At 65.4% G+C, this 27,146-nt stretch overlaps 2 protein-coding genes across 2 annotated transcripts; one reads left to right on the forward strand and one right to left on the reverse strand.

The window, feature by feature from the left end:
- Positions 1-706: 706 nt before the first annotated feature.
- Positions 707-2,864, forward strand: PRSS57 (serine protease 57). The gene is made up of 5 exons (XM_054805646.1): positions 707-836; positions 1,100-1,253; positions 1,461-1,605; positions 2,052-2,312; positions 2,397-2,864. Exons 1-5 carry the CDS (start codon positions 767-769, stop codon positions 2,574-2,576), a joined length of 810 nt encoding a protein of 269 aa, XP_054661621.1. The 5' UTR covers positions 707-766; the 3' UTR covers positions 2,577-2,864.
- Positions 2,865-5,530: 2,666 nt separating this feature from the next.
- On the reverse strand, positions 5,531-15,027 carry FSTL3 (follistatin like 3). The gene is made up of 5 exons (XM_054805775.1): positions 14,898-15,027; positions 11,920-12,105; positions 8,805-9,020; positions 7,069-7,296; positions 5,531-6,956 (listed from the first exon to the last, which is right to left on the reverse strand). Exons 1-5 carry the CDS (start codon positions 14,953-14,955, stop codon positions 6,904-6,906), a joined length of 741 nt encoding a protein of 246 aa, XP_054661750.1. The 5' UTR covers positions 14,956-15,027; the 3' UTR covers positions 5,531-6,903.
- Positions 15,028-27,146: the final 12,119 nt, after the last annotated feature.

A 27,146-nucleotide genomic window follows, 5' to 3' on the forward strand; every position in this document is an offset into this window, starting at 1 on the left:
AACAAAACGGTCGCGTTGGGCAAACGCTGACAAACTGCCACAGGAAGCCCCGAGCCAGCCTCTGACCACGGCGCCGTTAGGAAATCTGCCCGCTGCCAGGGCCGGAGCTCTGGGCTCAGCACCGGAGCAAGCCCAGCTCTGCAGCGAGGGTCGCCCTGGCAGCGGGGCCCCCCACACCCCCACTCCGGTACACCCTGTAGCCCTTCTTGCACCCCGGGAGGATGCAGACCTGGGGGGAGGCAAACTGCCCCTCTGCCCGCAGCAGCATCCCGGAGCCAGGTGGTCTCTGGAGGGGCTGAAAGACCATTCGTGTCCGAGCACAGCGCAGCCAGGCTGCCGGCCAGCCCCTGGGGACACTGCCACGTCCTGGGAGCTGTCCTGGGATGTGGGGGGGCCCTGCTGCTCCCGTCTCTCTGCCAAGAGGAGAGAGGTTTCATCCTGATTAGCTGAAAGCACAAGAGCAGTCAGGGCTGGGTTGGGAAGCTGCTCTGCTTTTTCTCTTTCTTCCCTAATCTGCTGTCCGCCCAGCGAGCAGCCGCTCCGCTCCGGGGGAAGCTGTAACGCTGCACCTACCCCCGACGCAGCATTGCACTGCCCGTGCCCCCCACCCCACAGCAATTGCACAAGGCAGCAACACCCAGAGAGGAGGAAGCAGGAGGGAGACACCCACCAGCACCCAGGCAGGCGCTCCAACCCCCAGGATTATTTAAGCACCCCCACCCTGAGCAGCCCCAGAGGAGGTGGCAGCGGCCTGCTCTGCACCAGCATGGTCATGGCTGGGCTGTTCATCCTCAGCCTGGGAGGCTCCGTCCTGCTCCCGGCACTGGCCCCAGCAGGTAACGGGAGAGATGGGGCTGAGAGGGCCGCAGGGCTGGTCCCTGCGGCCGGGGTGGGAGAGGGAGACCCTGGGCTGGAGCACCACAGTGCAGGGGAGGCTGTGCCTCAGCCCTCCTTGGCCAGAGCTGATGCTCGGCCGCTCCCTGACACTCGCTGGTAGTGCTGGGGTGCTTGGGACACACAGCCAGGAGCAGGACAGGTACAGGAAAGAGCCGTGTCCAGACATCCTGGCAGCCAGTGACCACCTGCACCCACCCACCAGGTGCCCAAGGGAGCTGGATCATCGGGGGGAAGGCGGTGGCACCCCACTCCCGGCCCTTCATCGCCTCCATCCAGATGGACGGGCAGCACGTCTGTGGGGGCTTCCTGGTGTGGCCCAAGTGGGTGATGACAGCAGCCCACTGCCTCATTCCCAGGTGAGCCGTCCTCCCACGCAGGGCACGCACCTCCCACCCCCCCGGGCACATGGCATTATCCCTTCAAACAGATACCCCAATCCCAGGAGGTTACACAGTCCTGGACCACCCCTCCCATCCATGCTCCCCCTGAGCCCACCTGGCTGGCCCCCGTGTTTCCCTCCCCGATCGCCCCGGCAGCACCGGCTCAGGGCCCCTCTGCCGCAGGCGCAACCCCTCGGTGCGCGTGGTGCTGGGCGCCCACAGGCTGGAGGAGCCCGAGGAATCCCAGCAGGTCTTCAGCATCGCAGAGTCCATCGCCCACCCGCGCTACAACCCCGGCTCAGTGGACAATGACATTCGCCTGCTCAGGGTGAGTCCTGCGTCCCCTGCTGCGGCAGCCGCCGGCCATCATGGACCTGCCCATGGGAGGTTGTGGGCATCCACCGGCCAGGAGGTGGGGTGCCCCATGGGGCGCAGGAGGGAAATGGGGTGCCCCATGGGGCGTGGGGCGCAGGAGGGAGATGCCCATGCGGGCCTGAGCTGACACTAGATGTCAGTGCTTCTCCGGAGAAGTGGGACCACGCCGTGGAGTGCGATGGAGGCGGCCGAGGACACACGGACCTCGGCCGGGTCGGCAGCTCCATCCACTCCCAGGCAGCCAGTCTCTAGAGCGGACTGGGACCAGTGCAGAGGGGCTGGCGGGGGGTGGCCAGCAGGGAGCTGGGGTGGGCGTGTGACGGGTGCAGGGAGTCAGGAGCAGCTGGGGGGGCTCTGCCCCGGCAGCGAAGCCGCTCACGCCCCCGGCTCCCTGCCCAGCTGAACAGGTCAGCCACGCTGAACAAGTACGTGAAGCGGATCCGCCTGCCCTCGCCACGCATCGACCTGAAGCCCGGCACCCTCTGCTACGTGATAGGCTGGGGGGATATCTCCAACTATGGCGACCGGCCCATCGAGCTGATGGAGACCGGCACCACCATCGTCAAACGGAGCCTTTGCCGAACACTGTGGAGGGGCAAGGTCTCTCCCAACATGATGTGTGGGGCCAGCCGCAACGCCACGCTGCAGGGCGTCTGTGCGGTGAGTGCGCTCCCGGCCCTGTGCCACCCAGCCACCTCCCTCCAGGAGACCCGCTAGTCTCCCTCCCACCCCTTTGCTTTGCAGGGTGACTCCGGGGGACCCCTGATCTTCAAGGAGAAGGTTTACGGCATTGTCTCGTTCTCTGGGGAGAGATGTGGGGACCGCCGGTACCCTGACATCTACACCAAGATCTCCAACTACATCAACTGGGTGCATTGCATCGTGCAAGGGCGCTGCCATCAGAAGAAGCAGAAGAAGCCCTAAGTGGGGCCGGGGGCGGGAGGGGGGCCCAGGGGCAGACGAGGCCGAGGTGTCCTGGCTGTCCGGCAGCACCCAGAAAGGCAGAAGAGGGCCAGGCCTCCCAGATCCTCCCAGCCCCGGGGGAGGTTGGGAGCCGCTGCTCAGGGCTCCTCGACCCGGGGCAGGGCAGGAGACCGACTCTGCCTGTTGGTGAGGGGAGACACGTCTCCCAGGCTGTACGAGAAGCCCCGGCAGCTCACTCGGCCTCTTGCACGGCAGCGTTTGCCTTCCTCAATAAAACCTCGGCTCCCAGCCCTCTGTCCATTCACCTTCCCTCTACCCACCCTGTTCCCCCCTTACAAGGGGGGCCACAGCCTGCAGCTCAGGGGCAGGCAGGAGACCCAGGGACCCTCACCCCCCCACCAGCCCCAGCCCACCATAATCCTGCCCCAGGCACAAGATGGGGAGACTAAAACCAAGCCTGAGATCCACCTGCCCTGGGAGACAGAAGAGCCAGGGTGGGGTTTCAGCCCCCCTTTAATAGCCTGGTGGGCAGCGGAGCCTGGGAGGGCTGACTGGGGCCGACCCCGCAGCTGCTGCCCATCTCAATGGGGGCTGGTTTTTCCCAGCCTTCCCCTCTCCTGTCCTTCCCCTGCCACACCGTGACCCCCTCTCTGGCTGTCGCACTGCTCCCCTTTGCGCTCCGGTCCCCAGCCAGACCCCCGGCTTGTCCTGGACTGGGGTGGATGGAGCAGGGGATGCAGGAGGAAGGAGGGAAGCGCCAGTCCCCACTCAGGACCAGGCCCTGCTGCGAAGCACCCGGGATCCACATCCAGGCACTGCCACCCCACGGAGCATCCCCAGCAGCGCTGGAGCTGCCTTCCCGCCGGGGTAGGGCTCCCCATCCCATCCCGTCTTGTCTCGTCTCATCCCGTCCCACACTGCACCCTCCCCACCGCGCTACGAGACCCCCCAAACAGAGGAACCCCAGACACCTCCTGGGGGCAAATGGGCTCCCAGCCACCGGCAGAGCCCGCAGGGATCCTGTCGGAGCCTCCCCCGCCTCTCTCCCGGAGGGAGTTGGGTGGCCGCAGGGGTCAGGGGTTGCCCCCGCCAGCCGAGGGCACGTGTGCCGAGCTGCTGCCGGTCTCAGCTGAGACACACACGCGGCGTGTGGCTTTGCCCGGCGTCGCGGCCGTCTCTGGGGACTGACCCAGACATTCCCTGCTCCTGGTTGTTTGTTTTATCTGTAAATTGTTGGCATGCTGCGGTCGCGGGGCACAGCCGCCCTCCCCACCCGGGGGGGTCCCGCAGGAGGCTGCAGCCGACCGCGGCATCTGGCACCGGCCGTTGCACCGCCCTCGAGGGGGGCTCTGCCGGGGAAGAAGGAAGGACGGGGCTAGGCCAGCACACCGGGAGGTCCCCAGAAGGCACCCTCACCTCCGCGGTCCCCGTGGTCTCCGCGCTGGGGACTTCAAGGGCTCTGGCTGCCCCGTGCCCTCTGGTCGCAAACCCCTGCGGGGCTTTACGTGGGGTCGGCGGCGGGGGACACACACAGCCGTGCGCGTTAGTGACCTTGGGGACAGCGGGGACGCCCAGCAGAGGACAGACCCCTGCCAGGCTGCCAGCCTCCAAGGAAGCCCTAAATCCCCGTGGGCTCCTGGCAGCGGCTTGCATGGGGCAGACCCCCCCACCCACCCCCGGACACCGGGGCAGGGCTGCCAGCCCCAGGGCTGCTGTGCACTGCCAGGAAGCCCGGAGAGCCGGCGCCTGTCCCGGCTTGTCCCAGACCACCCAAAAACCGGCGAGAAGGAGGCGCCTGACTCACGGCCGTGGTTTGGAAGCTGAAATCCCCCCCCACCCCCCCGTTGGGAGCTGCAGCCCGTGGTGCCTCGGGGCCAAACCGGGGCAGGTGGCGGGAGAAGGGCCGCCTCGGGGAGGAAGGCGCTGCGGCCAGGCTGCAGAGAAACCCGGGCCCCACATCACATCCCTGGCGCCAGGGAAAGTCCTGGGCAGTGTTTTGGCAGCTCCTTTACACCCATCCCTAAAAGCAGGGAGGGGGACCGGGAGGGCATCGCTGAGCTGGGCAGGTGGAGAGGGGCTGCAGGACAGTCCCCGCTGCGCCCGCCCTGGGTTGGGATGCCGCTGCCTGGGTTCAAACCAGGCTGCAGCCTGGGCCGCATCCTGCGCGACGCTCAGCATCCTCCCGGACCACAGGGAGGGCTGAGGGCACTGGGCGCCGGCTGGGAGAGAAGGTCTTGTTCCCCCTCCCTGCTTCTCAGTGCCTCGGTTTCCCCCGTGTAAATCCCTCCAGGTCCGAGGGGGGGGGGTTTGAGGGGTCTCTGTCGGAGCTGGCCTGGCCCCGCGAGCTCCCCGCTGCTGTCAGAGCCGTGCCAGAGGTCCCGAGCCAGGCACGGCTGGGGAGGGCTCGACCCAGGCTCATCTCGGCGGGGTCCAGGGGCTGCGCCATGCCTGTCCCCGCACAGGGGACGCGGCCAGGGGGAACCGGCGGCGGCTCCCGTTGAGCTCAGAGCGCCAGGCCGCAGGCTGCCGCCGCTGGGGAAGCATCGCACATCGGGACCCAATTAATGGCAGGAATTGTTTTGTGAAATACCAAACCCTCATGGCACGGCCTGATATTGAGAACAGATTTATCTGCGTTGCTGGTTGCTCTTCCCCGCTCTCCCCTTTCCTCCCGCTGCAGAGAGCGGCCTCGGCCAGGCTGGAAAAGCCCCAACGCTGAGCTGAAGCAGAGCCCGGGAGCGGGGCCGAGCTCCTCACCTGCTGCAGGGGGCTCTCCCACCCCCGGTGCCCCCCACGTCCCTCTGCCCGCGCCTGCCTTGACCCCCCGGGGCAGCGCAGCTCCACGGGAAAGGGCCCTGGGGGATGCAGCCATCCCCTGCAGCCCCAGAACACGGTGAACAAAACTGAACCCGTGGCACCTTTTTTTTTTTTTTTTTTTAATTATAATCCAAATTGTAACACAGCCATAAAAATGCCCCTAACAATACCAAATAGGAAATGTGTATGTTCCCATAGCGTCTGCCTCAGGAATCAGAACGCGATCATACAAAAATAGAAAATAGGGTATTTATATATATATAATATATATATGATATTTATATAAAGGCGATAGCTTCTCGGTGTCAGAGATGAGATGGTATTTACACAGGTGACAACACACAAAATGAGAGAAGAAGTAAAAATAAATACAGACGGTGTCAACAGAGCAGAGGGTGCGGGAGGTGGGGGCCGGGGCTCTGCGGCTGAGGGGGAGCCAGGCCGGGGGTCCCCAGGGGGACAGCGCCATGACCCCTCTCCTGTCACCCTCTGCCAAGCCGTGCTCCCCATGGCCACCGGGCCCCGCGTCCCCACGGTGGCTCTGCCGTGGGGTTGGGAGCTGAGCGCCATCCCAGGGCACCGCACGGCTGCTTCACCCAGCACCGGCCCTGGAAATGCCTCTGGGGGCCGCGGACCCCCCCCAGCCCCCCCACCCCAGGCTGCTTTCAAAGTGGTTTTGGCAGGGAGGGCTGGAGAAGGCTCTGGGCAGGGGCGCCCGCAGCAGCGGTGGGCTCAGCGGGCCTGGGGGGACGGTTCAGCCCCCAGTCAGGGCTGCCATGGCCCACGGTGGGCGGCGCTGCCCGGCCGCCATCGCACCAGCCCTCGGGGCACAGGAGTCCCCTCTGAAGATGGGTAGGAGCCTGGTCTGAACGGGCCCGGGAAAACCTAAACTAAAATCCGTTTTAACATACGCATGCTAAAACTTTAGGAGAAAATAGCACATATATTTTTTTTTTTAATATATATATAAAAATATTTATCTATCTATCTCCAATCTGATGCAGCGCCATGCTGCCTTTCCTGCTGCTGGCAGCTGGGGCTGAGCCCCTCCGGGGAAGGCGAAAGCGCAGATTCCCTCTAGACCTCGAGGTCCCGGCCAGAAACGTCAGCAGAGTACCGAGAATTCAATCCAAAAATAAATAGGCCCAGGGCTGCCGGCCAAGGACACGTGGGGAGGCCCAACACGCGACAGCACGGACGCCCCCTCAGCGCCGTGCCGGCCGCGAGGAAGGGCTGTACAAACCCAGGAGCGGGTGCCGGACGGCCGAGAGCTCTGCCAGGCACCGGAGCATCCCCAGGGCGGCTCGGCGTCACTCCGGCCGCGCAGGCTGGGAGCCCCCTCCCCTGCTCCCCGGCCAGCAGGACCAAGAATCGGGCCCCCCTGCGACTGCATAACATACACAGGTATAAATAAGGATCTTTTTATCTTAATAAATATCAGGTATATGGTTTGTACAATATACACATAATGCCCCTGTCTCCTGGGTCTGGCCTCGCGGCGAGGGAGGATTCACACGTAGTTCTCTTCCGCGTTGTCCGTCTCCGGGGAGAATTTGGCTGCGGCTGGAAAGAGCAGGAGAGGGGGAGAAGCAGTGAGGGGGGTGCGAGGGGCGGCCGGGGGCTGGGGTCCAAGCCTGTTCCCTGCTGCTGCCCGCCCCCAGACCGCCCCGCTCACCCGAGCAGCTCCCGTAGTGGCGCACGCCGATGGAGCGGCCGCGGTGGCAGGTGGCCCGCCGGAGGTGGCACGCCGAGGGGTAGGTGACGTTGTTGTTGCCGCAGAGGGCATGGTCCAGGCTGGTGGGCTCGGGGCAGGGAGCCGTCCGGCACATCACGCAGTGGGCGCTGCCCGTCTGGTCCACCACGCAGGTGTGGGTGCCGGGACACACCACGCTGGAGCAGGACTCTGTGGGGGAAACACACGTGGCCACGGCTGAGCCGGGAACAGCCATCCTCCTCCCGTGGCTCCTCCAACCCAGGCAGGCAGCAGGCATCGTCCCAGGGAATTCCGGGCAACTCAGGCCCTCTCCTGCCTTTAGCTACCAGGGGACGGAGTAGAGCCGGGGGCTGGACAGTCCGAGGACAGGAGCTGGCAGGGGCTGACATCCGAGGGACCGTGTGGCCCCGCAGCCCTTGGGCACGTTCCTGGCCGGAGCGTCGCCGCACGCGGGGGAGCTGACATCTGGCTGCAGAGCCCGAGCGTGCGGGGCTGAGCCCGGCTTGGCGCGGTGGGACCTGGCTGCAGCGAGCGGCCCCACGCAGGTGCCTTGGCAGGAGGAGCAGCAGCCGCTCCGGCCAGTCTGGCAGCCACCACGCCACGCGCCCCGGCGAGAGGGGAAGGGCAGGGTCACCCTGGACACAGCCCAGCCCTGCGAGCGAAGGTGCGCGGGGGCGGCGGGAGCTTGCGTGGACAGGATCAGGCCCTGTGCAGAGCTCTGCCAGGCTGGTGGAGAGCGGTGGCTGGTGCACCCCCCTCCATCCTGCAGCAAAACCCCAGGGTCTGCACAGCCTGCCGCCCCCGCGGCACCTCCCGCCCCGGCACAACCTCACGGCAGCGGTGGGACCCGCAGTGCTCCCCAGACGCCGTAAACACTTTGCTACGCCATCCCTCCGCCTTCCTCTCTTTCCCTGCCGTATTGGAAGGAGATTTGGCATCTGCAACTCCCAGCTCGCAACTCACATTTCTTGCCCCACATTTCCCTGTGCAGTCCAGAGCTCGACAGGCAAAGCATTTCAGAGAGGAGGGCTGGCAAAAATAATCATAATAATTCTGACAGTTCTTGGCAGGGCAAGGAGGATTGCTGTTCTCTTTAACAAAACAACAAAAAAAGGGGCTTGATGTCTGTAAGTGACATTTTACGGACCGTTATTCCTCAGCCCGCAGCGAGGCTCAGCCCCCGTGGCACTGACGGGCTGCGCTGGCATCACAGGCGGCTCCGCTGCTGCGTCCCACCGGGGTGGCTGGGCCAGGGCCCTGGGTGGCCGATAGCCACTAGCCAGGCGGTTGCCAGCTCGGAGCGCAGCGAGGGTGACGCTGAGGGACGTGGAGCGAGGCCCCCTCACTGGGCAGAGCCCCGCGTTCTGCAGGCAAAGCTCTGCGCCGGGACAGACCTTCCCTCCCCGGGCACAGCCAGGGCCAGGCACCGGCTACAAACCCTCCGCGCCGTGCTGGTGGAAGACGTGCCCAGACGTGCCAGCACGACACAGCAGGGCGACCCTTCCTCTCCGCACCAGAGCGGCTCGCGGGGTGCCAGGAGAGCCGGCAAGCGCATGGGCCCGGGGACCCACGCTGCCGTTCACGTGGACGCAGCCTGGACCGGTTCCACGCAGAGCTGGGACACGAGAGCCACAGGGGACGGGAACGGGACAGGATGGGGACGGGATGAAACGGAGTGGGGGCGTGACCAGACCTACTTTTGCATTTGCCCTGGTACATCACTTCCAGGTCGGGGTGGTCTCTGCACTTGGCCGTCAGCAGGTCGCACTCGTCTCGGTAGGTGTAGCCGTCGGAGCCGCAGACCTGCAGCTTGCGGGGCAGGCTGGAGCAGTCGGGGGCGCAGGCACACTGGGGACGCCCGTGCTTCATCTTGCAGACCTTGTCGGGGCCGCACACCACCCCCTCGCAGCTCTCTGGGGACGGAGGGGAGCAGCACGTGAGGATGTGGCGCCGGCCACCCCCCCACCCCCCCCAGCCCAGCCTGGCCGGCATCCCGGCCCCATGACCGCACCGGGTGGCACTGACTGGGACGGGGCCGGCATCAGCCCTCGGGGTGCCGAATCCCGGGGTCACAACACGCACGCCGATGCCGAGCTGCCCCGAGCAGCATCTGGATCTGCTCAGCTCCGCCAAGGAGCAGGTCGTTGGCTGGAGCTCCACGCGATCATCCAGCAACTCGCCCCAGCCAGAGCCCCGGCCCTCCACTCAGCACCAGCTAACTCATTTCTATGTATTTATTTTTTGGAAGGAGACATTTCTTTTTCTTGTGCAATGGAAAAATCTATCTCTGCAAGGCCCCAGCTCCTCCAGAAGGAACTGGGCTTCACAAGTTGTCTGGGCAATCAAGAACGCCGCTTCCACCAGACAATACCCAGCCCTGTTTTGCTCCAGGCCTCCGTGACTTGAACACAAGAGCGGGACGCAGCAGCGAGCGCAGATCCCCAGACAGGCGGCCGCTTTGTCCCCCAGGATGCCTCCCGGCCAGCACGGGGGCCGGGTTCAGAGGGTCCCGCCAGCGCCCAGCGCTGCCCCAGGGCCATGCCCACGCCAGCAGGGAGGGAGAGGGGCCACCGGCTCCGAGCACGAGCCCGTCCCAGATGCCCATGCCTCCGCGGGGAGAGGCAGAGGGGCCAGCGGCAAGGGACGGGGGCTCTGGAAGCCCCTTGTTCCCCCACGAAGCACACACACAGCCCTCACCCCAAAGCAACCCTTTGCCCCCTCCCCCAGGACATGGGACATGCTGGGAGTTGCAGGGACCCATCAGCACCCATGGGTGGGGAAGGAAGGCGGGCAGGACTGAGAAACTTCCCAGGACAGGGATTCACCCCCGGGCAGGAGGGATTCCCAGAGACAGGGTGTGTGCTGGGAGCTGTTGGGAGGTACAGAGGGGGATTTCCCGGTGGGAGAGGGTCACCGTAGGAGATGGTGATGGCGAGAGGAAGAAGGGGAAATTCCCCATCTGCTTGGCCCAGCCCTCCTCAGGGGAAATTCCCTGGTGGGAAACAGTTTCCCTTTTTGCTCCCTGATTTCTATAGCTGGGGCCTGTCCAAGGAAAGGGGACAGGGGCAGGCGGAGCCCCGGCAGCATCTCTGCCAAAAGCCACGAGGACGAGACCCCAGGACAGAGGGGCATGGCCCCGTGCCCCAGGGCTGCGGGATCAAGCGAGACCCTCGCCACCCTCTGCTCCGGGACGCTGCCGCCAGCGCAGCGGGGTCTGGCCGTCTGGATCTGTCTCAGGGAGGGAGGGAGGTGGCTGGACCATCCGCCCGTGACCCCGACCCCACAGCCCAGCTCTCCCCTCCTGCACCGGGTCCCCGGAGGGGACACCGTGTCCCCAGCAGCTGGAGCCAGGAATTTCATCTCACCACCAGAGACCCATTGCAGAGCCCCCGGGGTCTGGCCAGCACCTTCCCGAGGGGCTCGGCCGCCCCGGCTGCTGGCGCGGGGCTGGTGGCTGCAGCCCACTTTATCCTGGAGTAACCTCTCCCGGCCCCGCGAGCCCGGGGAGCAGGAGCGCAGCTCATCTCATCCGCCCCTTTTCCAAGGCCTCCGGCTCGCTGGAGCCCGGTGGGGAGCAGCACCAGCTCCATCTGGATGGGACAAGCAGGGGCTTTCTGAAGGGTGGGGAGTTGCGGTGTACGTGCTGGCCAGGCTCTCCAGCCGTTTCAGCAAAGGTCCTGCTCCCAGACCCCGATGATCCCCAGGAGCCGCAGCCCCTGCTGTGGTCTGCGGTCGCTGGCAGCCCCTCCCGTGTCCCCCAGCCTCCCCACAGAGGTAAGGGCAGAGCCCTGGGACGAGGGCTGTCTGTCCCCACTGTGCTCTGCCCTGGGCACGGGGGAGCTGCGCTCCCCGACCAACCCCTGGAGAGGGGCCCGGTGCTCCCAGCACCCGCCGAGCGGGACCAGCCTGCCCAGCCGCCACGGGGCCAAGCCCATGGTGGCAGATGGGGCAGAAAGCCAGGGCCAGGATCCTGGTGTAACCCCAAGCCACACCAGGGCGAGACAGACGAGCAGCCAGGGTGGCAGCGTCAGGGGGTGCAGAGGGGCTGGAAAAAGCAGTTTTGTTGCGAATCCTTTTTTTTTCCTCCTTTAAGCCAATAATGACATGACCTTCCAAAGACCTGCTCCTGCCTACTGCGGTCAGCAGGTCCTCAAGCATGTTCTCACACGGCCACGCAAGTGCGACTGGGGGATCCATGCCTCCGGCACACGCCAAAACATCTGGCGGGGCTGGAACTCACAGCTGGAGAGTTTCCACTTCTGGAACTGCCCGTTACATAAAGCCATTTCACACACATGCTGGGAGGAGGAAGGGGGAGCAGAGGGGAAGAAATAGATCTTTTTTCCTTAAAAAAAAGTCTTAAGAAGTTTGCCTCTGAGCAGACCTGGCAAGGGCAGGGGTGGGAGGCCCCAGCCGCAGCAGAGTTAAACTGGGAACTGGGAGTCCCAGCTCGGCTCCTTGCACTCAGGCTGCCCAGCCAAGACCCAGGTCACGCATCCCACTCCGCAGGGGGAACAACAAAAATACACACAAAATGAGAGCTGACGGGGGACGGAGGCTGTCCCTGGCCCCGTGACAGCACCCATCCTGGAGCCGCAGGAGCACGGGGTCAGCGGTCCCCGGGGTCCCTGTGCTGTCCCAGACAGCCCAGGAGGGCACGGGAGAGCCCTGCCTAGTGAGGGGCAGCCCAGCTCCATCACTGCTGCTTCACCTGGAGCTGCCGGCTCCGAGCATCCTCCCCAGGGCTCCGAGCATCCTCCCTGATCAGAGCTCAGCCCCGCAGCAGCCCACTCGCCCCACGGCTGTGCTCACCTTTGCAGGGGTGGCAGGTCACCAGCCCCAGAAAGCCCAGCAGGCTGATCTTGTTGCCGGGGTAGGTGTAGTTAGACCAGGCCACATCCACATTGCCGTTGGCACAGCATTCCTCCCACGTCACGCCTGTCTTCAGGATCATGGTGCACTTGGCCTCCTTCCCCTGCTGCAGCCAGCAGATCCCACCTGCAGGGAGGGCAAAGGCTGAGGGGTCCCCACCGCTCCAGGCAGCGAAACCCCGGCCGTGGCACGGGGACCACACCGGTGCCTGGGAAGGGCCGGGGTGGGATGAGTTCAGGAACCTAAAGATGCTCCGTGCTGGCCCCCATCTCTCCTGTGGCACAAGGGCTGTCCCAGAGCAGGCGTCCCCGTGGGCCCCTGGCACAGCGTGGCAGCTCCGTGCCCGTGCTGCTGCCCCAACGCCCTGGGCTGCTGACAGCCCGGCTCCTCTGGCCAACAGGCTCCTACCCAGCACCGGGACCGCAGGGTTATCCCAGTTATCCCAGCACTTGCAACTGATGCTCTGGGAGATGCCCAGCCAGCGAGCCAGGATGTGGGCTTGAAGCTCACCCCTTTGCCTTGCCCTCCCTGCCTGCATCCTGCCTGACCCCACAGAGGGGAGGCTCCAGCCCCCACCACCTCCCAGCAGGGACACCCAACACGGGGCTGATGGACGCCTGCGCTGTGAGGGCTGCATCCCCCGGCATGCGCCAGCGGCCCCAGAGGGATGGGGACTGTCCCCGCGGTGGGGGGGCCCGACACCCACCGCCTTTGGAAGGAGCAGCCCAGCCACCAGCTGGGGAACAGGGCACTTGACACAGCCCTTGGGACGGGGCCAGCCAAGCAGCATCAGATCCCTCTGAGTCAAAAGCCTGTTTGTTCCTTCACCCCACCAGCAAATCAGTTATTTTTTTTTTCATGAGTGATTCCTTTGCAATTTCCGCCTCTGCAAACCAGCCTCTTCTGACGCTTATTTGGGTTTATGCTCTCATTAGCTGCGTTTGAGGTTTGTTAAACGGCTAAAGATGTGAGGGAGGGATGGGGGAAGGGATGGATCCTGCCAGTGCCGGGCTGGTGTCGCTCCCCTCCAAAGCGGGGATTCACTCAGCCCCAGAGCAGAGTCAGCACCCGCCTCAGACCCCAGGTGTGTCCCCCCCCACTCCCTCCCATGCACCCGATTTTGGTTTGGCCATAAGCACGTGGGGCTCCTGGCCTGGCTGGAGCCAGCGACAGCTCTGTGGGGCAGCTGTAGATGGAGCAAACCCTGGGGCTGCGGGAACCAGTGGAAGCATCAGCCGCACCAACACACCTCTGCCATCAGTGGGTCTATCCTCCATGGATTTCTCCGATTGTTCTTTCAAGCTCATTTTTCCTTTACAACACTCTGCAGCCCCAAACCCCCCACAGTACCGAGCTCCCTCAGAGCAGAGTCCTGGCTTTGGACCGTGCTCGCCCCACAACTGCTGCCCATGGGCACAGCCTTGTGCAGAGTGATCCCACCTGCAACGGGACGGATCTGCACACCCCTGCCCACGCGTCCAGCCTCTCGGACGCACCCCTGGCCAGCAGGGCACCCGCCACCGCCTGAGCCGTGCCGGGGCGCGGGGATACTGACAAAGGATGTGCCTCAGGCAGGGGGGACGGAGCCCACCCGCCCTGCGAGAGGAGCCAGGTGGCTGCAGGAAGGAAGGGGCCAACACGGGGCTCTCGGGGTACCCCATCCTCCGTGCCTCAGCCACGAGGGTGCAGCACTCCCGGGCTCTGGACAAGGGACACAGCACGTCCCTGCCTGGGGCCTTCCAGCACTTGTACTCAACCCTGCGAGGCAGCAAGTAGAAATCCCGCAGGCTGGGACGATGCCAAACATGACCCCGGGGGGTGCAGCAGCATGAAGGGCCTCACGGGAGCCTCCCCTGTCCTTCGGGCCATCCTGACCTGCTGTTATCCGGGGAGCACAGCGCCCGCCCACACTGGCAGGGAGCAATGGGGACAAATGGGACCGTGTGAGGGGGAAGATGGAAACTCCAGCACCGCTGCGGGAGGGCCAACGCTGGCAGTAGTGGCCACAGCTCCACAGCGCTGGGAAGGGGCTGCTGGAGCCCTGGACCAGGGTCCCGGCCAGCCTGGGTGCCGGGAGGGCTTCCCCATGAGGAAGCAGCTACCAAAGAGCTTGGACGCCTCCCAAGCACCCACAAGAGCTGCCAGCACCGTCAGCCGAACCGGGAGGGGTTCAAGCTGCAAACTCCACACCCAGATCATGAACCGGCTGCCGTTCCCAGTTCTTCCTACCCTGCTCTCAAAGCTCTCCTGCCCCCCAGCCTGGGGAGAGGGCCCCCCTCCCAGAAACCCACCCTGGGAACAACACGGGGGGCTGGCAGGGCCGGCCAGGCTGTTGCCCCCATCCCAGGGCACCCAGGGGTGCGGGGTCAGGCACCAGCACTGCCGCGATACGGGACGTGGCAGCAGGACCGTGCGGGACCCCCCGGGCTGCCGCAGCCCCGGGACTGAACCTAACAGAGACGGCTGCCTCCGGGGAGGGACAACCGGGGGACAGGGGCCACCTGAGTGGCACTGCCGGGCACCGCTCTGCCGCCTGGCACCCAAGCGCCTCTCGGTAAAACGGGTTTCTGCCGCCGAGAGCCCAGCCCCGCAGCCCGCACGCACCCACCCGCCCGGGGCGGCGGCTGCCGGGAGGGACGGGATGGGGGGGTGGAGGGGGGGGGGCGGATAACGGCGACGGGACGGGGCGGGGGGGGGGGGGGGGCGGGTGGCGCAGCCCGGTAACCCGGGGCCGGGCCACCCCTATCCCGAGCACCTGCCAGCAGGGCCGGGCCGGGGAGCGGCGGCACCGACGGCCCGGGGCGACGGGCGGAGCGGGCGGGCGCGGCTGTCCCGGTGCCCCCAGCGTGGTGCCGCCGCTCCCCCCCCCCCCCCGCCCGCCTCCCGCCGGGACCCCCGCCGCTCCGGGCGGTACTTACCGTGCGCGGCGGCGGGGCTGCAGAGGGCGAGCAGGCAGAGCGCCAGCCGCAGCGGCATGGCCGGGCCGGGGCGGCGGGACGGGCCGGGACGGGGCCAGGACGCGCCGGCGACCTGTTGCCTGTGAGGCGGCGGCGGGGCCGGCGGCGCTATAAAGCGGCGGGGCGGCGTGAATCACCGGGCGGGGCGGCGGCGGGGGGGCCGCGGCCGGGGGCGGGGGCAGCGGGGCGGGGGTGGAAGTTGGGGGGCAAGGGGAGGGGGGGGATGGGATTGGCGGGGGGCGAGGGGGGGAAGCGAGGGTGGAAATTGGGGGGCGAGGTGGGGATGAGTGCGGGGGGCGAGGGGATGGGGGCTGAGAGTTGGGGGGCGAGGGGGGGAAGCGAGGGTGGAAATTGGGGGGCGAGGTGGGGGTGGGTGCGGGGGTGTCGGTGAGAGCGCGCGGGGGGGGGGGGGCGGCGGCGAGGGTCTGCTCGTCAGCTCCTGCGGGTGCCTGGTGGGCGAGGGTGGGGGGTGTCGGGATGCGTCCGCGTGTCCGCCAGACCGAGCGAGGGCTGGCACCCCCCGGCCGGACCGCGCTGGGAGAGGGGAGATGGGGAGGGGAGGGTTTGGGGGCGACCCCCGGGCTCGGGGTGCGGAGGTGGCGGAGCCCAGCAGCGGAGCAAGGGTCGGGGCAGAGAGAGCAGAGATGTGTCCCGGGAGACCCCGCTGGGGCCTGGGTGCTGCCCCCCTGCCCGACCCTGTCCCTTCCGCACGCCGCTCCTTCCCCACCCACCCATCCTCGCATGAACCCTCTGTCTGCCTCCTCCCACCCTCCTCCTCCTCCCCGCAGTAGCCCCGTCTGGCAGCAGAGTTACGGTAAGGTCTGTGTCATGTGGCTCCTTTCATCTTTGCTTCCTAAACACCAGCGCAGCTCCGTCGGCAGCCCAGCATCACCCACACTGTGCCGGTAGGGAAACTGAGGCACCGCTGGGTCCCGCTGCCTCGAGCCGTGTGAGCCCTCGTCTGGGTGAGCCATGCGAGGTGAACAGAAGGAGAAGAGCTGGGGGGATGTACCCCCCATGGCACACGCTGTCACTGTCCTCCCCGCATGTCTCTATTGCCGCTAGGGCTGCTCCGTCCTGGCTGCTGAACGTGTGCCGGACCCTGCATGGCCTGGCCTGGGCTGGGGAACCACAGCTGTGCCAGCACTGCCAGGCTTCGGGGGGTTCCCGGTAGGACAGGGGCAGGCGGGGGGCTGCGGAGCCCAGGGGAAAGGCGACTCCGGCTCCCCGATGTTGCCTGGCCTCGCTCCCTGCTCAGTGCCACCGCACAGAGATCGCCCAGCCACCTGCAAGTGGGGTTAGAGTACGGTCAGGTCCCCCTGTCTGTCACCCCGCTCCCCGGGCAGAGCGCTGGGGACATGGGGCTCTCTGCCTGTCCCCGCTCCTCCTGCTGCAGCCCAGGGGCCTTCCCCAGCCCCGTGAATTTCTGTGTCTGCCTCCCGGCCGTGCAGCTGAGGAACGTTTCACCCTTTGCACTGGCCTCAGCTGAGGTCATGTTTTCAGCAGAACTGAGCTGGGCTCTTTCAGGAGAGGGGCCCCTGCCGGAGGGCCCGGGGGACCTTGCACCACCCCTCCGGCCCGGCAGCAGCCTCCTCGCTCCGAGCCGGTGCCAGCACAACATGAGCAGCTCGATTTGGCGCGGGATGGGGCTGGATGCAGCTTTGGTCCGGTGAGAGATGGAGCAGCCCCGGTCCCACATCACGGGGGGAGCAGGGTGCGATGCCAGCAGCCAGCGCAGGCAGAGCGGTTGTACCCGCTGGCACCACCACGTCCCTGTCCCTCCCTCTGTCCTAAGGATGGGCTCCAGGGAAGGGCAGCGGGCTGGCTCTCCACCAAGGCGGATCTTCCTCCTCTTCACCCCATACAGCCCCTTGCACCCCAGGGAGGGGACAGGAATGGGGAGGGACAGGATTTTACCCCAGGTGGCACTGGTGTAAACCGTAGGGCCAGGTACCTCTGGACAGCGTGTGTATGGGGCAGGGAGCCCCACCACGAGGGCCAGCAAAGGGTCCGCTGTCCTGGGGAGGAAGGACGGAGCCGGCAGCCCCCGGCTGCACAGGCTCTTGGTGTGCTGCTGGCCCGGGGCTGGGCAGCGCCGATCCCTTCCCCGTCCCTGTCCCTGTTCCCGGCCAGCGTGACCCCAGGCTCGCTCTGTCGGCCTTGGAGCAATTGCCCATGTAAGGGCAGAGGGCCGGGGAGCCAAATCCCTGAGCTGGATTTCAATGAGCGAGCGGGTGGTGATGCACTCGCTCACATGCTCCAGGATGCAAGAGGAGCTTGTGGAGGCCAGGAAGGGATTTTCCCTGGCTGCGAGCAGCAGCGTTGCACAACCAGCCGGCTCTGGCAGGGAAGGGGTCGGACCTCGCTCCGGAGCAGCAGGCGCTGCCGCATCTGGAAGGGAGCAGCCGGGCTCCCGCTCCGCCTGACGTGGGGCAGGAGGAGCCTGGAGGCCGGGAGGGAAGCGGATCAGGCTCCTTCCCCCGAGCCGGCGTGACTCGGCGCTGCCTCGAGAAGGCTTGCCTGGTGCCCAGGGGCTCGGAGCCCTGCCGAGGCCACCCCGCTCCCAGCAAAGCTGTGCCGGGGGCTCTGCTCACCCCCTGCCCCGGCTTTGGCTCCGGAGCCCTGGGAAGCGCCGTCCCGCCATGGGCAGGGAAGCGACTTGCCCGCGGTCACGCCTCAGGCGGGGGCCAAGGCTGCTTCTCAAGCAAAGCTGGGAGCAAAACTCCACCAACCAGTCTGCCGCGCACGGGGCGACGCTGCCGCCCCGCTCCCCTCCGCTCCCACGAACGGCCCGGGAGGTAACTGAGCCCCAGCAGCACCCACAGAGCGAGGGGGAGAGGAGCTGGGCTGGGAACCGCCGAGAAACCAGCCCTGCCCCGGCAGTGGCACCGGAGGAGAATCAAAGGAGCCCATGGGCCGGGCAGGGGACCGGGGGTGGCGGGAGGAGCTGGAGCGGGGACAAAGGAGCTCTTTGCAGCCGCAGTGAATGGCAGCCTCACATCTGACCTTTCCGTCTGGGTGCTGGTATTGTGCTGGGTCGAGCAGCTTCCCCGGACGGCTCGGGCTGCAGCAAGATTTCAGGCTGAGGTTCAAGAGCCAGCCATCCCCCCCCCTCCAAAGCCCTGGCTGCTTCATTCTCCTCCCGAACCGCTGGGCTCCTTTAAGGAGGGAATCTCGTCTCTCTCATCAGTTCAGGCTAATTAAACTCTGCTAAACCAATTAGAGCTGCAATTTGCAACAAGACATTCAATTGAGAAGTGTTTCTCACAGAGCCCAGGGTCAGGGCACAGGCAAAAGAGTGGAGGTTTCATATTGACGGCGTGGATCCGCTGGCAGGCGTTGGGCAGGTCCCTGGATGTCTTTTGGTCGCTGTTTCCCCCTCGGAGGGAAGTGATCCCGGCCCCGTTACGCTCCCCGTCGCAGCAGGACTCCCGAGTTTCTGCCATGCAAAGCGGAGATGCTGCTGGCCGGGCGTCCCCGCAGCCCAAGGCGCTGCCCGAGCTCCGGCATGGCCATGGGACCACGGGAACGCAGAAACCCCCGGGGACGGGACCTGCGCTCGCTGCAGCGGGGTCAGCTCCTCGTTATGTGCTGAGGGTCGGCACCAAAGCACAGGGAGAACCCAGCAAGTGGGAACCAGGCGAAGCTCGACCCGAGCCTCAGTCCCCCTCCACGAGCATCCCTCAGAGCACGTGGCGAGGCGCCAGTGCGAGGCGTGAGCTGGAGGCACGGCCCTGGCGCTGGGGACGGCATCGGGTCCGCAGCCCCGCAGCACGTGGTCCCCTCCGCCTTGGTGGGGAGCTGCCCCCCGAGGCGCGGGGCTGCTGCGGCAGCTCTGGCCCTGGGGCTGGATTTTCTCTGCCGTGTCCGCACGGCTCCAGCTGGGTAAATTGGAGAGATGCTTATGGCTCACAGCTGCATCACCGGCGTTGGGGAGAGAGTGGCCGAGCGGCGCGATCCACACCTCGATGGCCCGGCTGGCCACACTCCACCCTCAGCGCTGACACGTAGCTTCGCCCCGCGCCCCGGGGCAGCATCGTCACCGCTCCGTGCCTCAGTTTCCCCATCTGCTGCGGTGAGATAACGCTCCTCTGCTTGATCCTGCACTATCTCACAGGAAGGTTGCAGGGATTAGTTAGCTAATGTTTGCAAGGAGCTTTGAAGATGAAAAGCCGTGAACAAATGCCAAGAAGTGCTGAGCTGGATTCTCCTCACCGAGTAATCGTTTCATGTTCCTGGGACACTTCCACTTCTGCAGATGAAGGAGGGCAGGGCAGGAGAGCTTGCGTGTGGGGAGGGCAGGGGGGCGGGAGCCTTGCATATCTTCCCAAGACCTGCCCCTCCAAATCTGATCACCCGGCCTGTTCTACTCCTGATCAAACTCAGATCCCTCCCGCTAATGCCTTTCCGCCACCTTGACTGCATCCTGCGAACGTGAGACGGCTTCGTGCAGCGTGCCTTCCCCTCCCGCTCGTGGCTCTGGCTCCTAACGCAGCATCAACTGGGCAGTTAATTAACGCACCCTTTACCTCGGCTTCCCGGCTGCCGGCAGGAAAGAGGTCAAACGACGCGGCACCCGCTGCCCCCTCCTGCAGCCCCCCCCGGCCTGACTCCCTGCCGTTTGCTGATGGTCGCCGTGCCAGTTTTCAGTGTGTTGTAAAAGTGCTCACATATCAGGCAATTGGATTTAATTATTTGGGTAAGATTTCACGAGGCACTGTGTCAAAGGCTTAATTAAAGCCCAGATGTGTTCTGCAGCCCGCGCCCCCTCCGCAAGCCCAGGCAGTGAGTCCATCGGGATGGCTTTCAGCTCTCCGCTGTCGGCTGCTCCCCAACCTCAGCACCCTCCTCCCACTCCCCAGGGCTTCGGCTGCCCCCAGCAAGAGCCGCGCTCGCCCGACGCCTCTTCTCTTCCAAGCATCTTTGGTTCCGGCGTCCCCAGCTCTGTCCAGTGTTGGATGGAAGATGCTCCGGGCTCCGTCCTTGCCGGGGAGATGCCGATGCACGGAGTCAGGAGGTGTAAGCAGTGTGGAGCGGAGACTGGGACGCAGAAAAAGTGGCCAGAGCCGGGAGGCAGCAGGGGTGTCCCGTCCCCGTCCCATCCCGCAGGACCCTGCTGCCCGGCCCAGGAGAAGAAGCCGGGTCTGATGAAGCGCGTTTCCCCTCTCAGTGAAAGAACAGATGTCTCTTGTCTATGGCCTGCAGTTGGCTCTGGTTTCCATCTCTGCTGTCCATGCACACACAGATTTATAGCCGCCTTAATGAGTTCCTTACAAACCGATCTTGTTGCCCACATGGCTGGCTGAGCCTCGCAGGGGGCGGCCGTGGGGGGAGCCGGGGCTCGGAGTCATCAGGGCTCCACCGCGGCCAGCAAGGCTGCGTCTCGGCAGCCCCGAACGCCCGCGCGAGCCACAGGTCACCTGCCGGCATCTGGCCCCAGCACGGCTCTGCTCAGGACACGGCTCTGGCCGGGGGGGAAGGAGAGCGGAGCTCCCCGCTGGCACCCAGCCCCACTCAGCCCCACTCGGCCCCACACAGCCCCACTCAGCCCTACACAGCCCCGCACAGCCCCACTCAGCCCCACTCAGCCCCACGCTGCTGCCAGGGTTGCTCCCCACCGCACCAAGTGCTTCCACCTCTCGCTCCAAGCAGGCAACACCTTCGCGAGGAAGATGATGCAGGAAAACCACCCACGTACACACATGCAGAAAGCCATCTGCGTACACGCGTGCACAAAGGCACCCGCGTACAGGCGTGCAGAGGGAACGGCAGTGGTGCACCTCATCCTCCAGGAAGCTGCCGGTGCACGCGTGAGGACACCGCTGTGAGCAAACAGGGTCCTTCATCCCCACGGCGTAGAGGAGGAGGATGCTCCAAGCATCCACGGGAAGCAGCAATCGCCTCTGTGCCCGGTGCCTCCTTGGGGGCACCTGGCCGCCCCCCGTTCAGCCGTGCTCTTTGTAACCGTCCTGCAAGAGCTGCAGCGGCAGCTGGGTCTCGGGGCTCGCGTGGCCGGGCTCTGCCACGCGTGACACACTTCTGTGAGTAACTTTCACGGGCACGCCGTGTAAACAAGCCGTGAGTCAGCGGCCGGGCCGGCTGTGCGGTTTCCCCAGTGTAAATGCTTCCTCTGCCGCGGTGGAAGGAAGGACCAAAGGGAGCCTCGAGGGAAGAGCTGGCAGCGCCGTAAAACGTAAATGAAATCGTGTGGGGCTGAACTGGGTCCAGAGGAGCTGAGAGTGGGTAAAACCTCCTGGGTCATTACAGCCTCTCTGGCTCCTCGGAGAGGCTGCGGAGAGGAGCTGCTGGAGGAGGCAGAGCAGCACCAGAAAGGGCAGCGTCTGCTCTGCTGATATTTGGTCCAGGAGCAACGTGCTGGTTATCCGGACAGGATAGCTGGGCTGCTGGCCGCCCTGCTCCAATACCGGCCGGACAGAGGATGCAAACTCAGCCGGCGCCTAAGCACATTTCTTCTGCCTTCCTGGCCAGGGGGTCTTCTCCAGAGGGCTCCTGGAGCCCCACGCCAGCATAACCCAGCCCTCATCATGGACAGAGCTCGGCTCAGGAAGGGACGGTCATGGGAGACGCCGGCCTCGTCCTGCCCACGGACCCCATCAGCCCGACAGACGAGGGCACAGGGCTGACAGGCTCCAGAGCACGGGCCCGCGGCTCCTGCACGAGGCTGGTCAGGATGAGGGCAGCGAGCTTGGGGAAGCAAAGGCAGGCGGCTATCCTGTGCAGCGGGACGCGGGCTGCGTGGTGAGCGAGGGCTGATCACAACCCTCCTGCCGAGAGCCCAGCCTGGCCCCTCTGAACCGGGGGGTGGGGGCAGCTGTCCGACAGAGCCACTGGAGGGGCTGATCCTGCACGGGTCCACAGACGGGCCATCGCTGTGCCCGCAGTCTGACCTCGCAGCACCAGCCCTCGCCGGGAGGAGGTTTCCGCTACGAGCCAGCATGATGACAACCGCTGTGGCCGAGGCCGAGCAGAGCCGGGCTGGGGCATCCCAGCCCCCCCAGCCTGGTGGCCCCAAGGGACCCCGGTCCCCGGCTCTCGGCAGCCGGAGGTTCGGCCAGCAAAGGGCAGAGCCGCCGCAGGGCATGTCCCGCCGCGGAACCCCCCTCCGCCCCCCAGCCCTCGTCAGAGGAGAAGCTTGATTGCTTACATAGCCCAGGCTTGCAGTTAGTAGAAAAACAAAACATGTTTTTCACATTAAAATTTCCCTTGAAAAACAATGGTTTAAATCAAGCATAAGAAAAGCAAAGAATCCAAAAAGAAAAGGGAAATTTTTGGTGGAGCCTGAAAGCAGTCCCCCGGGACTCCCGATTTCCCCTGGGCCTCTGCGCCGTGGCCGCTCCCGGAGGCAGGTGGGCTCCCCGCCGGGACGGCGCAGCAGGCAGCGCATGCTACCAGGTACGGGCACTGCGCCGCGCCGACACGCCGCTGCCCTGCATCGGCGGCTGCCAGCCCCTGCCTGTGGGGAAATCCAGGAGATCAGAGCCGTGCAGGGAGCCGGCCGGGGACCGCATGCCGCCAGCATCCCTTAGACCTCACAGCCGGTCGGCGCGGCGGTGGCCAGGACAGGGCTCAGCCTGTGCCCGCTGCTCGTGGGTTATCGGGAGCTGCCGGATAACTGCCGGGGCGGGATCCAGATCTGCAGCCCAGAGGTGCAGGGCTCGGGGAGACGAGGTGGGGGGTGTAAATCTCCTGATCTGTCTGTGAGTGAATTCAAAGGGAGACCGATTCAAATCCGCCGTGACATGACTGGCTCGGGGCTGGCAGACAATCCCTGCAGTGTTTGTAACAAATCTTGCCGCTTTCCTTTGAGTGGCCTCCAATTTATTAATTAAAATAGGCAATTATATATAATGTGGGGTGGAGGGGAGCGGGGAGACCAGCTGCACCAGTTATTCTCACTTGGCAGGAACCATGCTGGAAAGCTGCTCCGGCTCCAGGAGGTGCTTGTGCTTTCCAGGGCCGGAGGCAGAGCCTGGGATGGAGCCTGTGCTCAGAGCTGCCCCCGGATCCCCCCCCCTGCCCCCCGGCACGGCCGAGCCCAGAGAGCCAGGCAGTGAGTGGGCTTTAGCTACAGAGACCGCTTTATTGAAGAGCACAGGGCCCAGAGGCCAAGACCTTTTAGAAAATTCCTCGCCCGAGTCACCAGGGAGTTGGCAGCAGAGATGGAAGCTGCACCCAAAGTCGCTGGGGATCTGCCCGCAGCACTGGCCCCCCCCCGGCCCCATGAGGCTGGAGCGTGCGGGGCTGGAGGGGGAAGCCGGGTCCATCCGTCCCTCCACACTCATCGATGGGAAACACGACGAGCCGGAGACCCCAGCACAACGAGCGTGGTGCCGACGGAGGGGGTGCGCCGTCGGCAACACGCCTGTGCCATGCCATGGCTGCGTGCGGCAACACCTGCGTGCCTGGGTTTATCTGAACGCTGCAGACCCCATGTCAGCAAACCGGCAGGATTTACCTGGTACCCTTGGTGCTCCCTGCAGGACGTGACGCTGTGGGGCCGGCCCCGGCGATGGGCTCCTCTGCCCAGTGCTGACCACGGGGATGCGATGGAAGCTGGACCCTGCGCAGCTGGCGCGGTGCCCGTGCACGTGGCTGGTGCCACGGGGCGAGTCTGGCCGTACGGCGTGTTGGCTGCCGCTGAGACTGCGCGCTCGGGGCGCGTGCACGCACACGCACACACACATGCCCGTGCCGGAGCCCGCCGACGGCTGCACTGCCGCAGCCTGTGGCCGCCCCCCACCAGCGCCTGGCACGGTGGCACTGTCTGAATTAAGTAACGTCTCGGGACGTGAGCTCATCGCCAACACCCACGGCCCGGCCGATGCGAGTGGCAGCGCCGGGTGCTGCGGGAGCGGGCCCTGACTAACCTCCATCGCATCCGCACGGGCTGCCGGGAACGCTGCCTGCCCCGGGGCCGGCGGGCACCATGGCACAGGGCACCGCAGCCGCAGGCAGCTCCCACGTGGCACCCGCTGCTCTCCTCATCCTGACACCGGCACGGTCCAGAGCAGCTCTGGGACTTTTCACCTTTCCTGCAAAGCCCCCGCTGCCGCCCCGGATGGGCTCCACGGCAGGCCCCGGCTGGCAGGGGGGGACCACCAGCCCCGTGCCGTCTCTGCTCCCAAACACCCCCAGATTTGGTGGTGGAGGCTGATGCACCCATGGGTTCCTGTGAGCCCCAGTCAGCGACCGCAAACGCATGTGTCCCCCTCCACCGCCACGGTGCAGCCCAGGTGGGATCGTGACCCAGAGCTGCCGAAGGAGCCTCCCAGCCCGTCCCGTCCCCTCGGATGACAGGCCCTGGATATTTTCCGCTGCCCTTGGCCAAACCCTCTGTCTTCCCTTCCGCTTTCCCCGAGCGGGGATGGCTGCTTTGCCCACCCGGCTGCTTGGGGAACAGGCTCTGTCTAATGATGAATCGACGATAATTCGGGAGGTGTCACCTCTTTGTCAGTCCTCTCAGAAGAGGGTGCAGTTTGCTTCTTTCTGCAGCACCGTGGGAAAATCCTCCCAGCCGCTGGCTTCCCAGGGTGACTCAAATTTGCTCCTGACCAGACCCGGCTCCCTCGGAGGCAGCGGGCAGGCAGGGGACAGCCAAGTTCAGAAACCCCATTCCTGGGGTGCGCAGCCCCTGCCAGAGTGGCGGCAGAGACGGGGTACGTCCGCCCAGCACCCCCGTGTCCCCTGCAGGGCCGAAGGCAGGGTGCGGGGCTGCCCGGGGGCAGCAAGAATCTCAAGCCCCAGCGAAGGGTTCTCGCATGGGATCCCCTCTCCTCGCTCAGCGTCAGGGATGCGGAGGGTCGAGGTCTGGGCAGGGCACTCTGCGCGAGCCCAGAGGCTGCAGGTTGCGGGGCACGGGCCGAGTGCTGGAGGAGCTGCAGCCCTAACGAGGAGCTTTGTACCTGCCGGGGCTCCCTGAGCCCAGGGACAATGTGGTCCTGGAACAGAGGGTCCTCGCCCTGAGCCGCCTCTCCTTGCACAAACACATCCCAATTAGCCGAGGGGCTCGGAGGGATGGGGGGGTTCTTCTCGACCGCGGCGCGCTGGAGGTGTTGGGGCGGCAGACCGCAGGCCACCCTGCCCGCCCTTATCTCCACGTGCGTTAACATCCGTTGCCATTTGCATCCCGACGAGTGTTGCCACGTTCAGCTCCTGCAGTTCCTGCGTCAGGGAATTCCAGAGGGACAAAGTCAGTGGAGCCGGATCCTTCCCTTCCCATCCCACAGGCACCTGGCACCCATTTGATCAAGTGGCAACTTGTCCTCTAACCACGAAACAGGGCAAGGAGAAACGCATCCACGTCCTCGGCATGGAAGGGAACTTCCCTTCGGGGTGCGAAATGCCCCGTCCGGGGCCGTGGGCTCCGCTCTGCGGGCAGCCGGGCTCCGTCTGGCTCCGGGGCTGGGCCACGCCGGGCTGTCTAGACCCACCCCGGGAATAAAGGCGTTGCAGGACTCGGTAGCGGTTTCCTCGTCGGTTGTAAATAATTGCTAACATTTCTTATCAACAGCTGGGATCATCCATCAGCGACTAAACGACTGCAAATTTGTCCCACGGTTGCAATTTCCACACAATGACCAAACTCTCCCAGGAGTCGCCGGCCGGTTACCGACCCGTTACGCGGCCGTTTCCCAGTTTCCAGCGTCTCCCGCCCCCCGTCCCCAGCAGACACGGGCGGGGAGACCCGCGGAGGGGGCGCCCCCAGCTCCCCGGGACCCCGCGCTGCTCCCACCCCCCCGCCGGCCCCGCCGCCCGCAGCCGGAGCGGCAAAGCCCGGGCTGAAGGTGCCACCTGCTGGGGGCGGGTCTGGCACCCCGCAGCCCTGCCACCCCAAAACCTCATAGCCCCACCATGCAGAACCCCCAAACCCCGCAGCCCTGCCACCCCAAACCCCACATCCCACCATGCAGAACCCCCAAACCCCGCAGCCCTGCCACCCCAAACCCACAGCCCCACCGTGCAGAACCCCCAAATGCTGCAGCCCTGCCACCCCAAACCCACAGCCCCACCGTGCAGACCCCCCCAAACCCCGCAGCCCTGCCACCCCAAACCCCACGTCCCACCATGCAGACCCCCCCAAACCCCGCAGCCCTGCCACCCCAAAACCTCATAGCCCCACCATGCAGAACCCCCAAACCTCGCAGCCCTGCCACCCCGAACCCCACATCCCACCATGCAGACCCCCCCAAACCCCACATCCCACCATGCAGAACCCCCAAATGCTGCAGCCCTGCCACCCCAAACCCACAGCCCCACCATCCAGACCCCCCCAAACCCCGCAGCCCTGCCACCCCAAACCCACAGCCCACCATGCAGACCCCCCCAAACTCCACATCCCACCATGCAGAACCCCCAAATGCTGCAGCCCTGCCACCCCAAACCCCACATCCCACCATGCAGAACCCCCAAACCCCGCAGCCCTGCCACCCCAAACCCCACCATGCAGACCCCCCAAACCCCACCATCCCGCAGCCTCACCGCCCCCCACCCAGAAACCCCAAACCCTCACCATGCAGACACCCCAACCCCTGCAGCCCCACAACCCCACCACACAGAAACCCCAAAACCTCAGCCCCCGGTGCCAGGGACCCCAGTGAGGACCATGGGGACCCCGTGCTCCCCCAAAAGCCTGCAGCCTCGGGAACGGGCCAAGCTCGAACCGACCCTACGTGGGGTTTTCATCACGCCCCCATGCAGGCAGGGCTGCGCGCACCCCCGGCTCATTTCCGAGTCGCCCCAAGGAACTAGGGCAGGGGAGGAACAACCCTGAAAAGTGGACTTCACCTGCCAGCCCCCCCAAAACCCCCTTCAGCACCCGCCAACGTCCATGGGGAGATCTTGGGGGGGAACACTCCTCTTGAGAGGTTTTGGCTGAAATTCAACATTCACATTCCTTTGAGGTTATCGCTACATTTTTAAAGAAAATCTTGGCTTTTCACTGGGGAAGAAAAAAAAAAACCCACAACCCAAACATTTTGTCTTCATTTTTGCAGGGCTCAGCCTCTCCCCATCTCTTTTTCCCCTCTTAAAAAAAAAAAAAAATTAAAAAAAAAATCATTCAACTTCGGAGCTGAAATTTTATTAAAAAAATCAGAAGAAAAAAAGGAAAAAAAAAAACCCCCAAAATACCAAACCCCACACAAAAACCACAGGAATGGGGAACAAATCCAGACTGCGCAGGTCTCAGCT

The sequence above is a fragment of the Grus americana genome, chromosome 28 (assembly GCF_028858705.1).
Source record: "Grus americana isolate bGruAme1 chromosome 28, bGruAme1.mat, whole genome shotgun sequence".
In the NCBI taxonomy this organism is placed as follows: domain Eukaryota; kingdom Metazoa; phylum Chordata; class Aves; order Gruiformes; family Gruidae; genus Grus; species Grus americana.